This window comes from Myripristis murdjan, chromosome 22 (assembly GCF_902150065.1).
Source record: "Myripristis murdjan chromosome 22, fMyrMur1.1, whole genome shotgun sequence".
NCBI lineage: Eukaryota > Metazoa > Chordata > Actinopteri > Holocentriformes > Holocentridae > Myripristis > Myripristis murdjan.
In genome coordinates, this window is record NC_044001.1 from 6,807,798 (window position 1) to 6,826,367 (window position 18,570).

The 18,570-nt window shown below is 42.5% G+C and overlaps 2 protein-coding genes across 3 annotated transcripts in view; one reads left to right on the forward strand and one right to left on the reverse strand.

The window, feature by feature from the left end:
- The window catches only part of hhipl2 (HHIP-like 2), a 10,155-nt gene extending 1,864 nt beyond the window's left edge, over window positions 1–8,291 (forward strand). The window contains exons 2-9 of the mRNA XM_030044692.1: window positions 459–1,111; window positions 3,162–3,305; window positions 3,419–3,750; window positions 3,936–4,062; window positions 4,608–4,753; window positions 4,874–4,955; window positions 6,183–6,265; window positions 6,858–8,291. Coding sequence (XP_029900552.1) covers window positions 459–1,111; window positions 3,162–3,305; window positions 3,419–3,750; window positions 3,936–4,062; window positions 4,608–4,753; window positions 4,874–4,955; window positions 6,183–6,265; window positions 6,858–7,345 — 2,055 coding nt within the window. The 3' untranslated portion in view covers window positions 7,346–8,291. The remainder of the gene's footprint in view (window positions 1–458; window positions 1,112–3,161; window positions 3,306–3,418; window positions 3,751–3,935; window positions 4,063–4,607; window positions 4,754–4,873; window positions 4,956–6,182; window positions 6,266–6,857) is intronic.
- Window positions 8,292–12,595: 4,304 nt separating this feature from the next.
- On the reverse strand, window positions 12,596–17,497 carry marc1 (mitochondrial amidoxime reducing component 1). 2 transcript variants are annotated; one of them, XM_030082069.1, is made up of 7 exons: window positions 17,113–17,497; window positions 16,154–16,324; window positions 15,260–15,422; window positions 14,811–14,951; window positions 14,342–14,403; window positions 13,877–13,948; window positions 12,596–13,151 (listed from the first exon to the last, which is right to left on the reverse strand). In XM_030082069.1, exons 1-7 carry the CDS (start codon window positions 17,442–17,444, stop codon window positions 13,025–13,027), a joined length of 1,068 nt encoding a protein of 355 aa, XP_029937929.1. In that variant the 5' UTR covers window positions 17,445–17,497; the 3' UTR covers window positions 12,596–13,024. The 2 variants fall into 2 exon arrangements, with proteins under 2 accessions (XP_029937929.1, XP_029937928.1); XM_030082068.1 differs by having other exon boundaries at window positions 12,597–13,151; window positions 14,811–14,954; window positions 17,113–17,490.
- Window positions 17,498–18,570: the final 1,073 nt, after the last annotated feature.

An 18,570-nucleotide genomic window follows, 5' to 3' on the forward strand; every position in this document is an offset into this window, starting at 1 on the left:
CTCTCCGCCATCACCCCCAGTGAGTCCAGCAGTGGTAATAGCAGCAACCAATCAGAACAGCAGGATTCAGGGCTAATTTTAACTAGAGTGACTGGTGACATCTGCCTTTCTAGCAGAGCTGAATATTCCACAATGTGTGTGAATTGCAAAAATCATTGAAATACAATTGAAAATATCTCAAAAAGGATTGCATCACATTTTTTAACAGAAAAATACCATTCCAAATGTGCTGAACATTTTAAAACTTGAGCTCAAACTATACAACTCTAACTGTGCACCAAAAACGTGTCAAGAAGAGGACTTTCTGATGCAGCAACACTCATAAGATCAAATTCCTACATTGCCAACATTGCAAGCAATCAAGAAGTGTAAGAGTCATAGCACTTTGTTGTAAAAAAGGAATGTTGCCATATAACTTTAATAATTCAATGCCACCTATGTCTTTTCATCCCATCCAGGAGTGCTCTCCTTACGCCGCCCATCTCTATGATGCTGAGGACCCCTACACCCCTGTCAGAGAGCTCCCTGGCCTTTGCTTCGGCTTCTGCTCAGAGTTTCACGCTAAATGTCGGCACTTGGTTAAATATTTAACCGGGAACAAGGTCCTGCAGGAGGCCAGCGAGCGAGACATGACCACCTTCTGCAGCATGGTCGACCTGGCCGACCAGGATTACTGCTACCCCAACGTTTTGAAGAACACCGGCCTCAACGACAACCTGGGGAAGGTGGTGGAGGACCGCAGAGGCTGTCTCCAGCTGTGCCTGACCGAGGTGGCCAATAGCCTCAGGAACCCCGTGCTGATGCTGCACAGCCACGACGACACGCACCGCATGTTCATCGCCGAGCAGGTGGGCTTCGTGTGGGTCTACCTGCGTGACGGCAGCCGTCTGGAGCAGCCCTTCCTGGACATGAGCGGGGAGGTGCTGACCACGCCCTGGCTGGGGGATGAGAGGGGCTTCCTGGGCATGGCCTTCCACCCCCAGTACAGGGACAACGGGCGCTTCTTCATCTACTACTCCATCCTGGTGAACAGCCAGCTGGAGAAGATCCGAATCAGTGAGATGAGGGTCTCCAGCCATGATATGAATATGGCTGATCCTTACTCAGAGAGGTAGGCAAAAACAGGAAAACAGGAGGATTTTATATGCTTTTCCTGCAGCTTTAATGTGTTCCTTGTTATGGATAAGACAAGAAATATGGTGCCAGAGTGATCGATTTGAACACTTTGCTGTGGCTCAGATTCAGATTCAGTTTCAGACAACTTTCTTTATCCCTGCAAGGGCAATTTGTTGCAGCTTACATGACTCTATCCACACAAGACAAAAATTCAGTCACATGTTTGGTAGTTAGGACGACTGCATGTCTACACAGGAGTGTTTTCTTAGATGCTGTTGGTGTGTTTGTGTTGCAAAGTCTCTCTATTCACCTTTAGATGCATGAACACTGTATTTGGAATGAGTCACACAGCAACAGCTTCAGTGTTGGACATGTTACAGGTCGATAAGGATTGCTTGGGTGGGCAGCATTGATTGTGGGGTACCTTCTTTATCTGGTGTATTTTGTTTATTTTCATGTGTAATCTTTCATTGCATGCTTGACCATTTTTGTGATGCTCAGCACTAGATTTCATAAGAGTTTTATCTTGTCCTCAGTGAGAGTCTTGGTTAATCTTCATTCACTGCTTCATATTGGGAGCTTGTGATGCTCTTTGATGTTCTGTAACCATGATTGAAGGAATACTCCAATGCTTAGGGCAAAATACCAGGGCAGCATTTAATATTAGCTTAGCATAAACACATGAATCCTATGGGAGTCGTTAGCCTGTCTCCATCAAAGTGAAAAAATAAATCTTACAGCATCTCTTAAGCTGTCTTATTTACATAATATATCATGAATATTTGAAATATACTTCTTGGAATTAAAAAAAAAACAAAAACAAAAAAACAAAAACAAAAAAAACAAAACAAAGGGAGAGTTGTTTTAGGAGAAGTTGATTTGTGTTGTGTTAAAATGTGTTCAGTAGTTACAGTTCCACCACCTAACTCCTCCACTTTGATGGAACTAGGCTAATGACTCCCATAGACTTTAAGGGCTCTAGTTTCGCAGACCTGGCGAGGCGGGGCGTAGCGCAGATGCGCTTCGCCAACTGGGTGCGGCCAGGCGGATTTTCCAAGTTTGGCACGCCGTGCTCGGTGGCGCAAGTACTCCGCCGTCCCTCCTACCGGCGCAAGGGAGGAGAGAAGGCGTGGAGTGGGTTTGACACAGCCGATTCACATTTAACCAATCAAATGAGCCCCTGTCCTTGCCTTTAAAATGCGCTGCGCGAAGGCGTAATGAAAGTTTACACAGCTGATATGGAGGTCTATTGCCGCAGGCGGAGAGGAGCCCAGGAGACAGGCGCGGAGCGGAGACCGGCGAGCAGTGCGGACACGTCACCAAAAACTCACAGGCAGGCTTCCGGAGTGTCAGGCACATGAACGATGCAATAAATACCGAAAAAAACACTATTCAATGCTACGATCACAATCAGCACATACATATATCTCCATATCAACTGTCCCGTCACAGCTGATGTCAGATCAAAGGAGATTGGCACCGTTTATGCTGATTGTGAGGTTTTGGTGATGTGCGCCAGCCAGCCAAACTTCCACTGCGCCGGCTCCGCTCCGCCTTGCGCGGAAAGTAGACGTGGTTTCAGGAGGCGAGCTTTTGGCGCACCTCGGCGAAGCCTTTTGGCACGAAACTGTCACTGCGCAAAGTTGAATCTGTCGGCACCTCCCCCCGCTGCGCCACCACTCCCATCTCCGCGCAAGTCCGTCTGCGAAACTTGGACACTGTCCGCCTCTCCCGTTTCGCCGGTCGAAACTAGCTCTGCGCGGGGTTCGCCTCACTGCGCCACCCCGCGCTGCGCCGGGAAACTAGAGCCCTAAGTCTTTATGCTAAGCTAACACAAAATACCATCCATAGGAGCTGAACCACTGGACGCACAGAGGTGAAAGTGGTATCAAACTTCTTGTCTCAGTCTGAGTAAGATGGGAAAAGGGTGTTTAGCCCAGAAAGTTGGAGTATTGCTTTAAGGGCTGTAAAAAAATCAAGTAGTGTCTGTAAAACAGGATTGGTACCCAATGAATGTGGTAACAGGGAGCCTTCATTACCTTCAGGGTCATTCTGGAGATCGAAGAGCCGGCAGCAAACCACAACGGAGGTCAGCTGCTGTTTGGTCTCGATGGATATTTGTACATCTTCACCGGAGATGGTGGAAAAGCCGGGGATCCGTTTGGGAAGTACGGCAATGCACAAAACAAGTAAGGCGCTCAACATGTGAGCTCAATTCTTTTATTCATTGATTCAATGAAATGCAGCAAAATGTTCAAACAGAAACGTCTCAAATGTTAAATCCTGTTTTGTTGCCTGACAGGAGTGCTCTGCTGGGAAAGGTCCTCCGCATTGATGTGAATGGGAGCGACCTCAGTGGGAAGCCCTACAGGATCCCCCCCGATAATCCTTTCCTTAACGACCCAGGTGCCCGGCCAGAGGTGTTTGCATACGGGGTCCGAAACATGTGGCGCTGCTCGGTGGACCGCGGGGACCCCGTCAGCCGCTACGGCAGGGGCCGGATATTCTGCGGAGACGTGGGCCAGAACCGCTACGAGGAGATTGACATTATTGTCAAGGGAGGAAACTACGGCTGGAGAGCCAAGGAGGGCTTCGAGTGCTATGATCTCAAACTGTGCCACAATACCTCCCTGAGTGAGTCGATCATGCCTGTCTAATCTTGTTGACTTCCCCAAATTAACTCAGTTTGCAGAAATGAAAGAAAAAAATCAGAGCTTCTCATTCTGCCGCGTTGATACTTTAATCAAGTTATTCCGCTGTTTGTGATCTAATTTTGATGGTTCAGATGGTAAATTCACTGTCTCTCTCCACCACAACAGATGACACTCTTCCTATATTTGCATATGCTCATCACGTTGGGAAATCTGTGACTGGAGGCTATGTGTACAGAGGTTGTGAGTCACCCAATTTGAATGGCCTATACATCTTTGGAGACTTTATGAATGGGTAAGAGGAAGTTAGCATTGTTTTATTATAGACCTGGGGCCAGATAGTATTTGATTGCTGTTGCATGAAGTATCTCGCATCTCCAGGCTCAGGAAAAAAATAAAAATCTGCTTCACTTATAGCTTCATCATCATGCTTTTTTGACGTTATGCAAAATGCTCCTATGAGCAAATGTTGAAAAGTTAATTTAAAACGAGGGTTAGACCAACATGAGGACCCAATACTGGCTTTTTAATAATCATGTCATCCACCACTCATATAACAGAGGTTCCTCCCTTACCTCTCTGTATTTTCTTTTTATGTTTTCTTTTTTAACTTAATAGTTCAGTGGGTTTCAGTGTCCCTTGGTAGTTTAAAGGCTGTTTTAGAGACCTTTGCACCCGAGTAAAACTGTGGGAAATTTGTGGAAACACTTATATCATTGCTTTTTTTTTTTAATTGTTGAAAATTGTCATATTTAAAGATGCTGATTATCGACACAAACTATTGGCAATCACCTGCTTCAATCTAACTAACCTGGCTAAATCATTGCTATCATTGCACAGGCGGATCATGGCTTTGGAGGAGGATAAGATGACGGGAAACTGGAAGGAGAGGAGTGTGTGTATGGGCGACACAAAGACTTGCTCTTTTCCTGGACTGATCAACCATCACCACAAATTCATCATCTCCTTCGGTGAAGATGAAGCCGGTAATGTCTGTCCAAAAACCTCCTCCTTAACTGGCCTACAGTTCTGCACCAGAGTAATGCCGCTCATGAGCTGCACTTTATTATATTTTGTTTATTTTTTTTTTGTCTTTTTTTTTTCAGGGGAGCTTTATTTTCTCGCCACCTCCTACCCAAGCTCCAGTTCTCCTTTTGGGACAGTTTTCAAATTCATGGATCCATCCAGGTAGAGTTCGACTCACACTTTAATCAAAGTCGCCGTGGGTTTAATCGTGTTAATTTTTCAGATAACTGTTTTCCAGCATCACCCTGCTTTACTGTCATACCGTTACAAACCTTCACACCTGGGAGCTACTGTAGTTTTCTACCACGATGCTGCATTTCATGTCATATTGGATTTACTGTAAATAGGAGCTGCCAACTGGGGAGAAAAAAGCATGCATATAAGATATGTGGGAATTTTTTTATGGGGTTCTGATATCTCCCATTTTGGAAATGTGTCAACACAAGCAGCAAACATAGAACAGCGTAGGTAATAACAATCAATATTCTCATAGATATTCTTGTCAGCACTGCTTAAGACAAGACGCGCGGTGTCTCTTGCAGTTTGTTTATGATTTTTGATGCGTGCAGTCCAACCATTTCAACACATGAACGCTTTGAAGCTGCAGCCAGGAAACACTGTCCAGTTTGTCTGCTTCTTCCGACAATCCCCGTAATTTCCAGCAGGGAAGCTTATTGTCCCGACTCCTCACAGCTACATAAAGCTGTTGTCAGACCATAACTCGGTATCTGCTACAGTATGTTTTTTCTGGAATGACGAAAAGAATGCTGATTTTCCTGTGTTTTTGAGATTTTACAATGGCGTTTCAACAGCTGTCAGACAGTCACGAGACCAGGGGAGTGTTTGTGGATTTTTTTCCCCTTGTTGTTGAGCACAGAGGACTTTGTACACTCACATAGGATTCACACACCCACCTGGACATCAAATTCAATGTTTTTGCAGTGATTTCCGCGGCGTTGTGTGGTGAAATGCACAGACTCAAAACTTACAAGACTTTAACACGATAAGAGATGAACCTAATGACAAGTGTTGAAGCGCATTTTAAGTTAAAAAAAATACTTTCAATGACATCCATTATTTTTCAAAAACTTTCGAGGCCTTTTTTTTAAAAAAAAACAAAACATTTCTTTAGTTCACAAACTTTCAATTAATTGCAAAGCACGCGGCAAAATTTGCCTTCACTGTAGATGCAACTAAAGCAAAAATCATTTGGATTCAAGTGAGAAAACTCCAAAAAAAATGAGCATTTAGAGTGATAATTTGAAATAGTCAGCACAAACAGGACCAAATGTTGTCCCTGGCATTAGTCAGCTGTATATTAATGTTATCATCAATTTAAACTGTTCACAAACCCCTTTCCTGCTCTTGACTGATCTTCATTTCCTGCAGGAGGGCGCCTCCAGAGAAATGTAAGCAGAAGCCGCTCCCTGTCAAAGTGAGGGGGAAAAAAGTTCCTTTTACTCCCAGAGAATGTAAGTCAACTCACTTTGCCATTGCATTTTTATCACATTTTTATTGCCTTTTCTTATTTGCCTTTGCACAAGTTATTCCAAAGAAATATTTTTCATATACTGAACCTGCCTGACAAAGAGGAGCTGATGAAAATGTTTTAAACTAATGAAAGTGTAGGAGATATGGATCAAGGTGAAGCATAAATGCCTGATGTACTATCAACCGTGTTAAACTGAGGTCAGAAGTCAGCGGGGATTTTTGTGCAGAAAACATTTACAATGTAAACTGTTGTGGCGAGCTGTTTCATGGCTTTCTTTCACTGTTGCTCTTTTTGTCCGCAATGGCACCGTTTTTAATTTTCCATTTCATGTCTGTATTCTGCCAAATTGTATAACAGGACTGAGGGCATGTATAAAATTTTAAAGGGAAGTAGCCCGTTTTACATCAAACATATTTACAAAAGAGACAAAAAGGGAAAACATTCCAAGCATTCAATCCCATTTTTAGAACCAAACTTTTAATCCAAACCTATAAAATGCAACACAATTGGCATCAGGGTCGAACAAGGGAAGACGTGAAAATGGGTATTTACTGACATTTGTGCCGTTTCAGTGACTGTGCTGGCCGTCAATGAAAAACCGACCAGGCCTCCACCTAGAAAATTCAAATTCACCACCAAACCACCAGAGACGAGCCGGTCCAAGCCTACCTCGACCACGGCCAGCGTGACGACAGCAAGCTCCACTCTCATTCCTCAACGGAAACCAGCTGATAAGAAAGCGCTCAAGAAGAACAAACTGAACAAACTGATGAAAAAGAAGGTGCTGAGCAAACAGGCAGCTGTTGCGCAGATGAAGAACACCGCTTTGAAGCAGAAATCCAACGCACAGGGGAAGAAGCCCGCCGTGAAAAAGCCCAACGGTAAAAAAGCCAAAGCACCGCCAAAGAAGGCCCCTCTGGAAAAAGCCAACAATCAAACAGTCGCCGCAAAGTTAAAGAAGAAAGCTCCGAAAACCCTCAGCAAGCCGAAAGTAAAAAAAAATCCAAAGAAAAAGGAGAAGTCCTTTAAAGAAAGGGGCACACAATCAGCTTGGACATAAGAACAGTATTAAGGCCAAAATATCAACATGTTCGCTCAAAGCCATTTTTCTTGGCTTTGTCAAAGCCAAGAAAAATGATGCAAAATAAAGTCCAGGTCAAACACATGAAATCCAGAGAAGCCAAAGTGCTTTGAAAATATACAGAGGTGACTAGAATGTAACTAATTACATTTACTCACATTGCTGTAATTGAGTAGCTTTTTTGTGTCATTTTACTTTTCCTGAAGTACATTTTTACTTGAGTATTGCACTTCATTACATTTTAAATCAGATCCATCACTGAAGAACAAACGGTCAATGACAGATTGTGGAACCTTTCACAATAAAAGCTCAGTCAGCAAAGGCGAGAAGACGGACCTGCATCTGATTTGTTGGTGCTACTTTTTGTTGTTTTCAAATTTCACAATAAAAGGTGCACAAATAAAATGAGTTTTACAGTTTACAGTTTCCTCACCCCAGTCAACCCTCAGCAACTTTGTGCAATGCACCTTTTAAAAAAATGTAGTTTGAAGCCTGTTCTCTCCTCCTTTTCTCACTGCTGACACAGTTACTGTTTGGAAAAAGAAACTAAGTCACTTTTACTCTCAGTACATTTTAAATTAGCTACTTTTTTATTTTTACTGCAGTAGATTTTTACAGCAGTACTTCTACTGCAGTGAAATAAGTAACAGTACTTCTACTTGAGTAGCAAGTTGTTGTAATCTTTCCTCCACTGGAAATGTATGTCCTTAGTTTGACTGAGTCATGGTATTTTGTGTGCACAATACAATCAGTGTTATAACACACACAACCTTTGCATGTAGTTGTGTATTTAATGAGAACATTTATTTTAGACTGCTGTGAAGTCATTTGTTCAAGTTACTCACTGCTCTGGCTGTGTTTAAAACATATGAAATATGTCTGAAGTGGAAATAAGCAGCAAAGAGAAATAAAAATACAAAAAGGCTTCTAACTATACCAAACCCTTGTGTTGTAAAATTGCTCTAATTTTACAACGCATCCAAGTGTTCAAAATAAACATTAAAAACTGGCACGTGTGTATGTGTGTGTGTGTGTGTGTGTGTGTGTGTGTTGCTCTGAAAGCCTCTGTAATCTCACTCCACACCACTGATCATAGCTGAAACCACAGCGGCCATGGTTTTCATAATGACTGTTGTAAAGCGATCTCGACTTCAAGGTGCAATTTGTGTATGTGTGTGTTTGTATGTGTGTGTGTGTGTGTGTGTGTGTATTACTTGCACATACAGACACATTACACAGCGTTCTACTCTGCCAACCCTTTACATGGTGAAATTAAAGTCCAAAAAGTGTTTTTATCATTCTTGGAAACACAGTGACTTTGCTATTTTGATTCTGGTGAAAAACAGATCAACCAAAGCTGCTGCCTACAAAATTGTTTGGTTTCCTTACACCGTTTCCCTCGGCTGTTCTTGTGTCAGGTTCACCTTAATCTGCTGAACAAGGAGGCAAAATATGTCACCCTCAGATAATGTATTGATAAAGCCTTACATTCAAAATATTACATTGATTCACTGATTAATTAAACATTTATTTAACTCCTGCAAGATACACTGAGAGATTGTTTTTAAGATACTATTGAATTCATACACACACTTGAGACAAAATAACTGATAAAGAAAAACTGAAATGTCACCAACAATAAAAGATGCATCAAGACTTTAGATCAACTTTATTTCAATGGGAAATTTTGACTAGAAAAAAAAAAAAAACAGCTCACAAACAGCATTTATTAGTTGACATTTGACTCTGCTGCACAGTCACTGCAGTGTATTGTTCTGTTTTTGCCACGTGGCCACTGTTTTCCTATCATGTATTGTCTTATATATCCTGTTTGTGTCTTTTTTTTTTTTTTTTTTTACTATGCCTACAGAATTGCTCCCTGAGGATAAATAAAGTTCTTTGAATTGAGCTGAACTGAACAGTCACATGTATGTGAAACAAAATAAAAGTGCTGTGACAAAACGTCTCAAGTCCTCAGACTTACACACATTCACTTGCTCATGCAGCAAGCTTTAAGGTCATGTTTTCATGTTACAGTATAATAAAAAGATAATGCACATGTTGCTCTGGTAGGGAGAGACTCCTGTAGTTTTTCATCAGTGCAGAAGCTGGACTGGGACGTGCAGCCAAAAGCTGACAGTCTCATATGTTAGTCATTATCCTGCCGGTGACATGTTAATCCCCACTGCAGAAACAGGCTTTAACTTTCTCTGTACTAGAATCAATGAGGAGTGAATCTCCATTTGTGTGGCTGTGACGTGTCAGGAGCCAGGTCTGAAAAATATACAAGGTTAGCGTACGTCTTCAGCCTACAAAATGCACGCCACATGGCAAAAAACGCAAGGAGCTTTATTTTAAATTCTGGTGGAGATCTCAAGGTTTCCGAAGACAGTAAACATGTCCTGCTGAATGAGAGGGAAATGTGTATAAAATGTTACATCAGAGAACTATAAAACAATATTTCACTCAGTATTAGTGTGATGATGTGGCTTCAGTGAAGTGTTGCAACCTGCAGATACAGAACATGTATGGGACATTGTATAATATGGACATACCGTTTTTTTTTTTTTTTTTTTTAAATTTGTACCTGGAAGTTCCTTAAGGGGAAATGAGAGTTCAAGAGGTTCATGCATGGTAGTGTGTATGATGAGATCATTTGGGTGCATTTTAACCTGCCTGACTCACCAAAATTACAGCCCTGTGGAACAGCGATGAGACGCCATTAGTTGAGATGACACAGTGGCACTACAAAGCCGGGCCTCCTGAATCCGCAACCTCGTGTTTCAACACACACGTCGGCCCGAAAATGCAAATATTTCCTCTAAATTACCTCTTCTTTTACAGTGAGGAGGCAGGGCCGACGTTCAGAAGTGGCTCTTTCCTGTTGAGCAACTGCGCCTCTTAAAGCTCAATTTGTCATTACTGTACCTGCAGCTGTTTTGCTGCAAGCCCTCCAATGTGATGAGTAAGAAGCGTGGCGGTTTTCAACCAGCTAGGTCACTGTGATGGCACGAAAGGCAACAGGCAACATGTTTATGTTCCCTCCTGCTGAAGGGATGTTGACAGGTTTATGTTTTGCTGTGTTAAATTTCTCTGAATGAAGATGACATGCTTTGATTTGCTCCCTGTTGAGAGACGGCGGGCAGAATGTGGATGGGAACACGGGAGAACCTTGACACTTTGGACAGTCCAGTGTTGACACTACACCTTTAAATACCAACAAAATGACACTTTCCTATTTCCTTTATCTGTATCAATCATGCAACCCTCACTCTCACTTTAGCCTAAACCTAATATTAACTCTATCCCAGCCAGGAAATACATACCTATAGATTTCTTATCTTTGCACTAGCCAGATAAAGTGACCAAAATTTGATGCCAGCGATAAGAGAACCATTCCCACCCTGCCGTAGTGCCTTTGAGCATCTGACCTGGTAGCTCATACAAAAAATATACTGCATGCACATCCTAATGACCAATTTCCAAATGCGCTGGCACACGGTATCTGTCAGCACTGATGTTATTAGATTAATGCTTCTGTCTTGTAGGTGTTTATGGGTGTAATAAACCCAATTTGGCACCGAGCCCAGCGCACCTGAGCTGGACCAGGTGGAGCCAATGCGTGGACCAGTTCAGTCACATGCGGGGTTCATACATGCCTGATGAAGATTTGATGTCATAGTGTTACGTGAAAATAAATACTTTAGGATTTTTAGCTCACTCTGATTTTCGAAAGAGAATTTCCCAATGATAACCAGTTCTTGGGGGTGTTAAAATGTTCTTATGGGTTTCCTTTGGGTGCTCTGACTGCCCCACACAGACCCTGAAATGAAATAATATGAATGAACTTGTCAACATCACAGGAAAGATAAGTAGACTGACAAATAAGAGCTTTTAATGTCAGCTATGGAGTGATGTGTTGCCTTGGAAACAATAAAATCCAGGCACCCATTTGTGTCTGCACAATAGATATTAAGATTCACCACTGATGCGAAAATACTAATTTGAATGGGGATGTGTGTGTGTGTGTGTGTTCCTGCTGGTGTGTTTGTCCAGCTCAGCTCTCTCCTCAGCATCTCAATGCCTCGGTTGATTTAGACCTCATCTCGCTGAATTATGGCTCCATCGCCACGGCACAGCGAGGAATACTGATCCATACAAAGGCATGGGAACACTGCCACTGCAAAGGGTTTAACTTTAAATCACCCTTATGATTAAAACCTATTTTAGAGAAGAGATCATCAAAATGAACTTAAAACACAGAGCCAGGTTCTGCCATTTATAGACGAATCACTGTCTCTTGTAATCCCCTAAATATCATTTGCTCCGAGGTAAAATAAGTGGTACTGTACAAAAACACACCAGTCCAACTCCAACCTGAAGCAGCTCAGGACCTCTCTCAGCTTCGTGAGAAATTTGGCACCATTCCACAACCTCCACAGAGTCGAGAAATGATGAACCATGACCGACTACAAGACTGGTTTATGACTTACTGTTTACTGACTTAGACAATAAAACAGACAAAAACTACATGTGGGATTAGGGCCCAAACTGCAAAATCAGTTTATAAAAACATGGCCTTGTGACAGCCTTGCTCTTTAGCAGGATTATGAGCACTGATTGAAACCACAACTGGAAAAAAAGGAATTTATGAACCTGTACCTTGTAAACCATTAAAGCAGCAGTGTCCTTTGTACTATCCTTTGTATGTATTATCACTCTGAATATATTTCAGAGGAAATCGGTGGAGATTTAAGTTACAGGCAGTTGTATAAGTAATTGCATGTTGCTCCCTGCTGGCAGTGTTGTATAATTCAATGGCCGGGGCCACTGAGCAGTGCCTGGTTTCCCTTTTGGGCCACTCTGTGCTAAAAGTGTGTACGGTCAATGCACTGTGGGGCATTTCAGGTCACAAAGTCCAATAAATGTGATGTTACATTACTGGGAAGTTTGTGCTACTGGTCATTCGAGATCACCAGCACCATCAGGTGTTTAAGTTTTGTGCTGCCAACCATGCCACATCTCTCCAATTTTAAATTTAGTTTTTGAACTCAACTCTTCAAATGTTGATGCATAAAAATGTTGAGCTGATCAAGAATATGTTGTGCTGCTTTTTCCGTCCCACAGGTTGTTGATGGCAGTGCTCCTCTGTGCAGGAATAGTTTTGTATGCAAATATAGATTCTACAAAGCATTATGCCAAAGAGACTCCAGACCCGCTCCAAGATTTTCATCTCTTTAATGTGTTTTAATAGCAACTCATACTTTCAGGATCCAGTAAGTAGTGTACACAATGTGGGATTAATAGAAATGTGTTTATTTCAGGCCTCATTAGCGTTATATAACAGGAACTCCAATGACACATCCGAGTAGAATAACAAAGATCATACACCATAAAAGCTACTTATTTATCCTCCTCCAGAGTTTAAGTGCATGCTGAATTATTTATATTCCAGTGCATTAGTTGTTTTCTGTCTGTGAATCACAAGGACTGATATCAAAAATACTGTCTGGCATAATTTTTTTTTTCTGTTTTGTGATTGTTCTATATTTTAACTGCGCTCTTCAGGGTGGATTTACACAGCCCTGATTGGACTAGCAACACCTGTTCCCTCTTCAGAAACGTGACAGGGAGCTGCTGCCATGTTTTTCCTTTCTCTCAGTGGGTGATCTTGTACACCTCGTCGCCGACCTGCAGGATCCCCGTCTTCTTCACCGTGTACAACTGTCCAAACAGCGGCGACGATTTGTAAATGTGCTTCTCCGAGGGGTTGCACAGGCGATAGCTGCGGGAAAAGGCAACAGAATCATTTAAAATACACGCACGTCTCAGATCAGACCAATGGAAAAAAAAAAGTCATTGTCACTTTCTGGAAAAATGAGACATGGCTCAGTGCTTTCCATGTCTTGTAATAACTTGGATAATGTTTTCCATTTGCAACATCTTGTTAGACTAAAATCCTCAATATTGATACTTTGACATCACTGAAAGGATGGCTTTTGGTGCTTTCACAAAATATTTACACAATGAATGCAATTAATAAATGCCTATGTAATAACTAGGTGTGTAAAGGCAGATAATAGAACAGCAAGAAGAGTCAGGTAAGGTCAGAAAATTATATCACTGTACTGTGATGCAGTATGTTATGCCATAAGATATTACAGCATCCAAAATCCCAAACGAAATATTGTCGCTATCATAATATAGATTTAATATCGATATATTGCCTAGCCTTAATCAACAGGTTGCAAATCCTATTTGAATTGAGTCAAAAATTAGGGAAACCCTTAGAGAAAAGGGATCCATGGTTGTTACTGAAGAATTAGGTAACCTCATAAATGCATGTTAAAAAAATAACATGGTACAATTATTGAATTGTAAACCTTATAAGAAATTTAAAAATGCTGAAAAAGTTGAATGAAAGGAAACAAACTCTTTTGTTTCTGGATCATTTTGGATCAAAATGTTAAATATCAACCTCCCCTGAGTGACTTTTAGTTAATATCTTACCTTTTCAGTGTCTCCAGAGGTTCTTTTCTACTGATGACACCAGTCTCAGGGTCAACTGTGGTGAAAATGCATCTGGCAGTAACGAGACTTAGAGGTTAGCCTTCAACACGTTCACGCAGCAAAGTACAGCATGTCTCTTTTCTACTGGAATTATGCATCTCTAATTATGAAAATGTGACCTGTTCACAGGGTAGAATAAGATTAGACAAAGAGATGGAAATGCATGTATGCGTACATCCTTTGCACTAATGTTCCCAACACAATAATTATATGCATTTACGCGTTACCATTCGGTGGATGTTTCAATTATTCCCCATGCAAACATACATTTCCAGACTGGGAATCGAAACTCGCCCACGGATGAACCCAGAAAATGATGGCAGTACAGATCTGGGTGCATTGTATGTGCTACGTGAAGCGATTCTGGCTTGGATTAAAATCTACGTGAAGCATCGGCCATGTTACCTTCCACATGACATTACACGCTGCAGCTGCACTTCGCCAATCTGGATCTTCTCCCATGAATCCTAAAAACAGAAAGAGGCATTTGTTTTTGAGTCCGAGATAAAATTAGTCCGCACTGCTCACGCTGAAAAGGACAGGGTATTAGTCAGCCATAAAGGACAAAATAATAAATATTCAGATGGGGGAAAAAAAAAACGAAACTTCACAGGCTGTGTGTACCGAGGCACAAATGAACTGTTTGCTCTTCCCGTTTTTGGCTCTGAGTTGATCTTTTCATGTATTTTGAGGCTTGGCTCCCTTTTTTTAGACCACAATGAGAAAATCAGATCTGCTTCCAAAACTTACAAAACAAATCTGATCTCGATTCCTGAGTAAATAAGCAGAAGCAGGCAGGAGTTCACAGGGAAAACAAAATCAGAGCGGCACTTGTGGATGCACTTGTGGTGTTGAGCAGGGCAAAACCGCGCACCTCGTCGAACGGCTCACAGTCGCCAACGACGATGTTGGGCCGGAAACGCTCCACCGTCACGTCCCTCTCTAACCTGCTGCTGAGATCCCTGACAGAGGCCTCGGACAGCAGCATCACAGGTCCAATATCAGGGTACGCCACCTGCTGGAGAAATGTAAAAACACCAGGAGCACAATTAGGAAGGGAGGTCTTGCTCTCCTGCATGTAACAGGTTATGTGAGGCATCCCCATGACACTAAAAACAGTGGAAACTTAGCCACTGAGCCGCATTTTAATGGAAACTGTTGCTTCTGATAAAGGTTATGAAAGCAAAGTGAATTGATCAATGATTAACACACCGCACCATTTAACTGGAGAGAAGGAAAGCAGCCAAAAAGCAAAGTAGCATTCACTTCCCTTGAGAAATGAATAGACTTAATAAAAAAACAACACTTCAAGGCTTAATGCACCTCATACTGAGGGAAAAGAGGCTCTTTCTCGACCGGCCTCCTGGGCTTCATCTGAGGTTCAAAGTGCACAAGGCGAAAGGTTTTCTCTGCCCCCAGATAACGAGTGAGCCAGCCGGAGGCTTCGTCGCCGCAGTCCCTGCCTTGAATGTCAGCGCCGAACACTCTGGAGGAACAAAGAGCACAGCACAGGTTTCCCGCAAGTCCGAAAACTAAACTCATTCTGACAAAAAAACAGGGGGGAAATTTGAACAGTGCAATCCAGGAACCTGTTCCAAAATGAGATACAGTAGCTACCACTTGGAAACAGTGATATCTGCCCTTAGAAAGTCATTTAGTGCAGAGCTAGATTCAGGGTTTCCACATCATGACAAATATAACATTCCATGACTTTTCCATGACTAAAGTTTCAAGACGCATACCAAGAAAATATGACTTTTTTGGACCAAAATTTTAAAACACACTTCGGACTCAGACGCCTTATTCTGCAGAGGAAGCACAATGGAAAATAACTACATACTGATTTTTAATTTTTTTCTGATTTTTTTTTTTTTTAAACTGAGGCTGACAAAATTCCATTATATTCCATGACTTATACCGAGAATCTGTTAACCTTCCTGTCTTTCCCAGTCTGGAGTAAACTCCAGAAACTGCATGATCTGTGGGAAATTCTGGGAACGGTAGGTGCTGTGGAGTCCTTTATTGACAAAATGATAACAGCTGTACAGTCTGTACCCTCTGTATTTTCAAAAAAATGAAAGATGACTCTCACGATGCCATTAAGCAGGTGAGATGTTGACTCAAGCCGCAGGTGAGGTGACAAATTCCACCTGTGTCAATACGGAACATGAGCAGCCACCGAGGACCGCGGCGCTGAGGGGGAAACACCGTAAGGACCTGCAGTCGGTGACGGGGTTGTCAGGCTGCTGCAGGGGGAAGCGCAGCTCCTCCATGTCGGGGCCGTTCAGACACACACGACCTCCCTCGCACGTCAGAGACACCAACACCAGGCGAGGCTCCTGCCGGCCCGTCACCATGTGCCCGTCCTCTGTGATCACCAGCCAGTGTCTGCAACCAAAACAGAGAGGACTGTGGGTAGCTCTGAACTGCACCATTTTTGTTTGTTTTCTTGTCCCAGACTGCAGTAAACCTGAACGCCAGTTTCTGAAACCGGTGCAAAAGTGGCTCAGGGCTGCCTTTTGCCACTTTTGAGCCTTTAATTGAATTTAAACCATAAGATCTACAAACAACAGAGGCCAGTGTCAGTGCATAAATCAGCTGTGGGCTTGGGCCATTTTCAGAGCTGAAGCCAAATGTATGAAAGGGATGGAAAAACAGCACTCCAGCACCACCAGCCAGTATTGGAAATCATTGATTCCTTTCCATCACTTTGTGTATTTTATGATTTATTTGTTTAAGACCTGGACTCCATGAGAAATATCCAAGAACTGGACTTTGTGAGAAATACAACTAATTTTGATGGACTTCTTGTTTTCCTGATGGAACTAGATTTCTTGTTTCTGCAGGGGGAAAAAAAAGCACAAGTTGGATTGTTTTGGACCACTGCAATTAAGTGGGACCTCTTAAATGGTGTTAATTGGTTCAAGACGCCAATTTAATCACTGCAAACTAGAGTTGATTATAGACTGTGTGGATAATTTGCATATCATTCAGGAAATTATGTGCATGTTTGCGCTGCACAGTAGGCGTGTAATTCGCACTGTGTTGACAAGGAGGTTTTTTATTTTTTTTCCCCAGCTGATTGGGGGCTGGTTGTTTGTTCTGATCCAAGCAGGCCAGAGGTGACACATGGCAGTGAAAACATCGACACCGACTCATATATGCGCAACACTCACCGATCCTGCAGCTCTCCATACTTTAAGCCAATATTGTGGCATTCTGCGAGACTCACAGACACCGCTTTCCCAGACTTCAGGGGGTGAACGAGGAGCTGCGACACCACGCCTACGCGCACAACTTTTTCAGGCTTTCGCGTGTATTTATATCCGAGACCGAGGCCGAGAACAGCAACACCTGCTCCGATCAGCAGAGCGGCTTTCTTATTCTGGGCGAACGCGTTCACAGCCAGATCCTTCACGTTCATGTTGGAGCCTGGAGAGTGAACTTCATGGGAGAGGCAGGGCTCCTCTGTGCGTGACGTTTCACTTGGGGGTTTGTTCAAGAGCATCAATCTGGGGGAAGTTCACCATGGAGCCAGCGTGTAGAGTCACTGTGGCGTGCATAGATCTGTGGGTTTGCTTTATTAGGTTGCATTCGGTGCATTAATTAAATATTACCTGCAAGATGCACTGGATGCATTGGTGGAAGAGGTAAAAAACCAGGAGGTAATCGATCCAAACCTGCTCTAAATTTGGCCACTGCAACAGCACCAGCTTCCTCTCATCCCTTGGCCTAAATATGTGACAGACACCAGATCAGCTTTAACTCACCCAGAATAATCTCCAAAAACAGTTGCTCTTAGAGGAGAAACCAAGTGACGTAATGCCATAGCTGACCTTCTCAGTGAAATTATTTTTGTCTTTGACACAGATACTCAGGTCTATGGCCAAAGTAGAAAACAGCAGATGCTCTATCCACAGGGAGTCAATACAGGGATTTGTCGACTGGATACTCCTTCTGTTGCTTTTCTGTGCATGTGTAATGGCTGAAGGCAAATTCATGGGCACCGGGCCAGTGCTGGCTGGTTTGATGTTGCAGTGGCAAGCAATTTCTGATAACAAGGCACAACCTTAATTGCTTTACATACTCAACAGCTGAAAACACACGCAAAAAAAAAAAAATGTTTTTAAGGAGGAGAAAAGATAAGAAAAAGCAATTTGGCTTGCTGTTGTAACAAGAGTATTTATCTTCCTCTAACTGTAATCCTTGCCAGAAGAAGCTGACCTTTGGGCTTCAATTTATTGGCATACTTCTGCACAGCAATTTTAGTCTTTGTTTTGAATAAATATGGCACGAAACGTTTGATTTATCAATTCAAGCAGTCTCGCGCTATAAAGTCAACTTGGCATTACATCTAGTTATTAGTGTGAGTGACAAACTGAGTGACCAAGTGACCTTCATACGTCCAGGCTGGAGAAATTAATTCAGATGTAGCAACAAGAGTGCAGCCACAAACATAAAGAGAAGTGCATATGTCATGTGGTGCTACATCCTCACGACTACCTCAAAATAGAAATTAAAAGGCAAATGAGATATGGGCTATTAATAGAACAAATATATACTCCCACATACCCCTATGTACTCATACACCACCATACTCGTGACTAACCCTCCTGTAGGTTGTCCAGAACTGG

Excerpts from the sequence above, each read along its gene's own strand:
- marc1 (XM_030082068.1), bottom strand. The coding sequence starts at position 17,444 with ATGCTCTTGAACAAACCCCCAAGTGAAACGTCACGCACAGAGGAGCCC. Across the intron at positions 14,404-14,810 it reads ACTGTGAGCCGTTCGACGAG|GATTCATGGGAGAAGATCCA; the intron begins GTGCGCGGTTTT and ends TTCTGTTTTTAG. Across the intron at positions 13,949-14,341 it reads CGTGTAATGTCATGTGGAAG|ATGCATTTTCACCACAGTTG; the intron begins GTAACATGGCCG and ends CGTTACTGCCAG.